The 6,267-nt window shown below is 43.4% G+C and overlaps 1 protein-coding gene across 1 annotated transcript; it reads right to left on the bottom strand.

Moving 5' to 3' along the window:
• Nucleotides 1-625: 625 nt before the first annotated feature.
• Nucleotides 626-4,389, bottom strand: LOC142625014 (uncharacterized). The gene is made up of 7 exons (XM_075798729.1): nucleotides 4,117-4,389; nucleotides 3,375-4,008; nucleotides 3,046-3,162; nucleotides 2,441-2,544; nucleotides 1,880-2,341; nucleotides 740-1,351; nucleotides 626-643 (listed from the first exon to the last, which is right to left on the bottom strand). The coding sequence occupies exons 1-7, from the start codon at nucleotides 4,387-4,389 to the stop codon at nucleotides 626-628; spliced, it is 2,220 nt and encodes a 739-aa protein (XP_075654844.1).
• Nucleotides 4,390-6,267: the final 1,878 nt, after the last annotated feature.

Raw genomic sequence — 6,267 nt, 5'->3', positions numbered from 1 at the left:
TCAAACTTACAGTAAGCACTACACAATCAATAATCTCGAAAGTTAAGTCATAAAATTACATTTTGCTCGCTTGCAACGCAAAAATTTTCCACAGACAGACGCAAGCTTCTTAATCATGTTGGATATTGAAGTTTCTTTCAACATCTGAATGCGCTCCCATTGTGCTAACTTTTCTTAGACTTGTGGCTCAAGGGGCCGAACAAAGGCTAGGGTCAGCTTAACACTTATAATGTTTTGCTATAGTGTTAATTTCTCTTAGACTTGTGGCCCGAGGAGCCGAACAAGAGCTAAGGTCAGCTTAACACTCAGAATGCCTTGCTATAGTGTTAATTTCTCTTAGACTTATGGCCCAAGGATCCGAACAAGAGCTAAGGTCAGCTTAACACTTAGAATGCTTTGCTATAGTGTTAATTTCTCTTAGACTTGTGGCCCGAGGAGCCGAATAAGAGCTAAGGTCAGCTTAACACTTAGAATTATCGTCGTGTTAATTTCCCTTAGACTTGTGGCCCGAGGAGCCGAACAAGGACTAAGTTCATTTTAACACTTAAAAGATTTTATAGCCATGTTAATTTTCCTTAGACTTATGGCCCGAGGAGCCGAACAAGAGCTAAGTTCAGTTTAACACTTAGAAGATTTTATCTGCCTGCCATAATAACGATGCCAATAAGATACGATGACAATTTGTACACCACAAAAAGAGACCTTATATTTAATAATAATAACGCCTTAGATTGTTTACATTCCATGGACGACGAACTGCTTTTTCATCTAAATCTTCCAAGTAATAAGCCCCAATACCCGCTACAGATGTTATTCTATATAACCCTTCCCAGTTAGGACGCAGCTTACCCCAAACAGGATTTTTTGCTGTTCCCACTACTTTTCTTAGAACTAAATCTCCTGGCACTAGAGGCCTCGGCCTCACCCCTTTATCATATGTTTGTTTGAGCTTTTGTTGATAACTGCCCATCTTCACGCTGGCTACTTCTCTTCTTTCCTCAATAGTATCTAAATTATCGAGTAGCATGTGCTGGTTTCCCTCATCACTATACTGTTCAGATTTCAAGGTTGGGAAGCCTAACTCCAGAGGGATTACTACTTCTATCCCATATGTCATTGAGAAAGGTGTCTCACCAGTCGACCTACGGGGAGTAGTGCGGAAAGTCCATAATACATGAGGTATCTCCTCTACCCATCTTCCTTTAGCATCATCTAGCCTCTTCTTTAATCCAGCCAAAATGACCTTGTTGGTGGCCTCAGCTTGACCATTTCCTTGAGGATACGCTGGTGTTGAATACCCATTTCTTATTCCTAGCCTCCCGTAATACCATCGGAAGGATTTGCTATCAAACTGAAATCCATTATCAGAGATCAAAGTATGCGAGATTCCAAAACAAGTAACAATATTCTTCCAGATGAATGTCTTAGCATCTGCATCCCTAATGTTAGCCAGGGGCTCAACCTCTACCCACTTAGTAAAATAGTCTGTGCCGACGAGGAGCCATCTTCTATTACCAACCGCCCTAGGAAAAGGTCCAACAATATCCAAGCTCCATTTAGCAAACGGTCATGGACTGGACAACAGATTTAAGACTCCTCCTAGTTGATGAATATTTGGTGCAAACCTCTGACACTGGTCACATTTCTTGGCATACTCCTAGGAAGCTTTCTGCATATTTGGCCACTAATATCCTTGCATTATGGCCCTATGAGCTAAAGATCTTCTCCCAGTGTGATTTCCGCATATGCCCTCATGCAATTCTTCCAGTATAGGCTCAACGGCTTCAGGGTGTATACAGAGCAGATATGGTCCCGAGTAAGAACGCTTGTATAACTTCTACTCCTCGGAAAGCCAATTACGGGGAGCACTTCTCCACACCTTCTCTGCCTCCACTTTATCTTCAGGTAATAAACCATGTTTTAAAAAGGTAATGATCGGATCCATCCAACTCGGTCCCACCTGAATGCTATGAATCCCGATTGCCGAGATGCTGGCAAGACTAGAATTCATCAAATCTTCCACCATCACCGTCCGGGGAAGCTTCGATCCCAAAGACGTGGCTAGCATGGCTAATGAATCTACATGGGCATTTTGTCCCCTAGGAATTTGTCTCACTTTAAACTGTTTAAACATGCTCAACGCACATTTCACCCTGTTAAGATATTTTTGCCTTTCATCTCTAATAGCCTCAAACTCCCCATTGACTTGCCCAACTATTAACCTAGAATCACAATAGAATTCTACCACCTCTCCTCCCAAGTGCTTAACCATTTGAGCACCTGCCAAAAGGGCTTCATATTCGGCCTCGTTATTAGTGGCTACAAATCCCAGTCGTAATGACTTTTCCATAATTAACTTTTCAGGAGTAATTAACATAATCCCAATTCCTGCCCCCTTTCGGTTAAACGCCCCATCCGTATAGACTTCCTAGGGGAGAACCTTAACAGATCCAATAGACATCACTGTGAGTATGACCTCTTCTTGCTTAATGCTGCCCTCCATAAACTCTGCCACAAAATTGGCAAGAACTTGTCCTTTGATAGCTGTACGAGGCATATACTTAACATCATAAGCTCTTAGCCTCGTTCCCTATTTTGCCACTCGGCCAGTGTAATCTGATTTTCTCATGAGAGCCTGTAAAGGCAATTAGGTAAATACTACTACTGTGTGGGCTTGAAAGTAATGGAGAAGCTTTCTTGCTGCATGCACGACGGCTAGCACAGCCTTTTCCAAAGGTAAATACCGTTTTTCTGCTTCTTTCAAAGATTTACTAATGTAATATACCGGCTTTTGAATTCCATCGTCATTCCGTATAAGGACAAGACTTACAGCATAATTCGTGATTGCCAAATAGGCGTACAACACCTCCTCCCTCTCCGGTCTTGATAATATCGGCAGATTCGCCAAATATTGCTTTAGATCCTTAAAGGCCCGATCACACTCATCGGTCCACTAAAAGTCTTTCCATTTATGCAAAAGATGATAAAAAGGCCGACACCTGTCTGCAGATCAAGAAATGAACCAATTTAACACTACTGCCATACCAGTCAGCCTCTGCACTTCCTTGGGATTCTGAGGAGGATGCAAACCCCTGATAGCCCTAATCTGGTCGGGGTTAACTTCAATTCCCCGATGCGTTATCATATACCCAAGAAACTTTCCTGAGCTTACTCCAAAAGAGCACTTAGAAGCATTCAAACGTAGCTTGTGCCTCCTAAGGACCGAGAATGTTTCTTCCAAGTCCATAAAATGTCTTCTACCCTTTTGCTTTTAATTACCATATCATCAATATATGCTTCCATGTTACGCCCCAAATGCAATTCAAACATTCTAGTCACCATTCTTTGATAAGTGGATCCTGCATTCTTGAGACCAAAAGGCATTACTCGATAATGATAATTGCCATTAGGAGCACGAAAAGCTATTTTTTCCTGATCAGCCAATGATAAAGGTATCAGATGATAACCCTGAAAAGCGTCCAGGAAGCTCATCCGAGGATGCCCAACAGTTGCATCCACTAGCTGATCAATTCTCGGAATGGGGAAAGGGTCCTTTGGGCATACCCTGTTCAGATCAGTGAAATCGACACAAACTCTCCACTTTCCGTTCTTTTTTTTAACCACAACAGTGTTAGCAAGCCATTCAGGATAAAAGGTCTCTTTAATTGCCCCGGCTTGTTTTAACTTATTGACCTCTTCTTTTATAGCCTCAGCATGCTCTTGAGATGCACACCGAAGAGGATGTTTGCGGGGGACTACCTCGGGACTAACATTCAGATGGTGGCAAATGAACTCTGGGTCAATCCCCGGGACATCATATGTCATCCAGGAAAAAACATCAATGTTAGCCTTCAACAACTTAACTAATTCCACCTTTTCTAATGCAGGCAACTGGGATCCCACTTGGAAATATCTCTCCTTATCCTCCCCTATAAATACCCTGTAAAGCTCTTCAGCGGAATCTCCATCCAAATCAACACCAAGCCCCCAGGCAGGTTTCTTTAATTGCTATAAAGTTTTCTGAGTTGCCCCCATTTCGGAATTCTCACCTGTTCTAACAATCGTGGACATTACACACTACCTGGCTACTGATTAACTACCATGTAACACTCCCACCCTTCCACGAATGGGATACTTCACCTTTACGTGCAAAGTTGATGAAACCGCCCCCATTGCATGGAGCCATGGCCTAGCCAATATAGCTATGTAGGGTGAATATGCCCTGACTACTATGAAGTTAACCTGGACCTCTTCGTCCTCAACGTACACAGGCAACCTAATCATTCCCTGCAGAATTACCGACTTCCCATCAAAGCCTACTAATGGTGAACCATATTTTTCCAGGTCCTCGACTTTCAGATTTAAACCATTAAATAAGTCAAGATACATAATTTCCGCTCCACTTCCGTCATCCACCAAGACTCATTTCACGTCATATCCCCCGATCCGAATAGTTACTACCAAAGCATCATCATGTGGTTGGCATGTTCCTTCCTTATCTTCCTCAGAAAAACCCAATACCGGAGTTGCCGAGAACCTCATCCTTTTAGCTAGTTGACTACCCCCTTCCACGGCCTCATCCCCGAAACCACCATGCACGGACATGACCCGAGAAGGCTCTTCGGCCCCTCTCCTCGGCTTTGCAAAATGACATTAATGGCTCCCAATGCTGGTCGGGAAGTATTACCACGATACATTCCCATCCCTTGGTGCCCAAATTGCCCTTCCAGCCGAGATAAGAAATGATTGAGCTTCCCCGCCCTGGCTAATTGGTTCAAATGATCACACAACGTCCTACATTCTTCCGTGGTCTGTCCCTTGTCCTGGTGATAATGACAATGAAGACTTTGGTTTCTTAAGGATGCATCTCCACTCATTTTATTAGGTAATCTAAAATAAGGTTCATTTCGTATCTTCTCCAACATTTGGTGTACGGGTTCCTTGAACAGTGAATTAACCAAAGGGGTCCCGACTGGCAATGGATGACTTGGGAAATCTCGCCTAGGACAATTGCCTTGATACCCCATCCCCCGAAGATCTTTCTTCTTCGGAAATAGTTTTGCTTTTCCTTTGCTTTGAATTTGATCCTCCTCGACCCGTTTATACTTGTCTATGCGATCCATAAGCTGGCGCATATTTAAAGCCGCTTTCATTGTCAAGGACTTCCTCAGGCCGTGCTCAGTAGGGAGCCCCACCTTAAAAGTCCTCACAGCCACATCTTCAACATTTCCATCGATTTCATTATAGGTTTCCCAGTACCGATATGAATAAGTTTTAAGTGTTTCTCTTTCCCTCATTGCCATAGATAGCAATGCATCCAAAGGCTTAGGGACCTTACTACATGTTATGAACCGAGCTCCAAATGCCCTTGTCAGCTTTTCAAAGGACCCTAAGGATCCTTCCTCCAAAGCATCGAACCATCGCATGGCCATTGGCCCAAGACTGGAAGGAAAGACTTTACACATCAACGCTTCATTATTCGAATGAACTGCCATCTTCTGATAAATATGGCTAACATGTTCCACAAGATCAGTCCTGCCATTATAAATGGTAGAGACAGGTTGAGAAAATCTATGGGGGAGCTTTGCCTTGTTTATCCGTGCTATGAAAGGAGATTTAGAGATTTGCCTCAAATCTTTACTCATAGCATCATTTCCTGTGCCTTGATACGACCATTCCCCAACTCGTTTCCCCCCCTCCCCCCCTTTCTCTGCCTTACCCCCAGAAGAAGGAACGAAACGGGACTCACTAGGAAAGGACTTAGATGCCTGATGATCATCCCCCCCTCGTCTTTCCTCGGAGCTATCACTGGACGAGTAAGATGGGCTCCGCTTATCACGTTTCCTCCGTTTCAGCCTTTTGCGCAGATAGTCTATCTCTGATTGCATCTTTTGCAACTCATCATCACGAGAGACCTGATCCCCAATAGGTGATCGTTGCACACCTGCACGATCACTATGATACGATTCCACCACCACACTTGGGGTGCATTGCCTACCGTTTCTACGTTGCATGCTTATAGTTAGATTCTCCCTTTGTGAACCCACTAATTCTTCCCTTTCCTGACTTGGCTCCGCCATTTATCCACAAACCAAAACGTCACGCTTTATTGTTCTCACAGATAGCGCCAATTGTAAGGACCAAAAATCATGCAACAGCCCAACAGTCTAAAGGAAGTCCAATAATTCAAGGCCCAAAACAACGACTTTATAAAGAAGGAACAAAACAACAAAGATAATGGCGTTTTGATTAATTCACCAAGATCAA

Source organism: Castanea sativa, chromosome 2 (assembly GCF_040712315.1).
Source record: "Castanea sativa cultivar Marrone di Chiusa Pesio chromosome 2, ASM4071231v1".
Taxonomy (NCBI): domain Eukaryota; kingdom Viridiplantae; phylum Streptophyta; class Magnoliopsida; order Fagales; family Fagaceae; genus Castanea; species Castanea sativa.
The sequence above is the reverse complement of the archived record's forward strand: the minus strand, read 5'-3'. Positions and strand labels throughout refer to the sequence as shown.

Excerpts from the sequence above, each read along its gene's own strand:
- LOC142625014 (XM_075798729.1), bottom strand. The coding sequence starts at position 4,389 with ATGTATCTTGACTTATTTAATGGTTTAAATCTGAAAGTCGAGGACCTG. Across the intron at positions 4,009-4,116 it reads AGTATCCCATTCGTGGAAGG|CAATTAAAGAAACCTGCCTG; the intron begins GTGGGAGTGTTA and ends AAAACTTTATAG. Across the intron at positions 2,545-3,045 it reads GGAAGTGCAGAGGCTGACTG|CTATCAAAGGACAAGTTCTT; the intron begins GTATGGCAGTAG and ends TGCCTCGTACAG.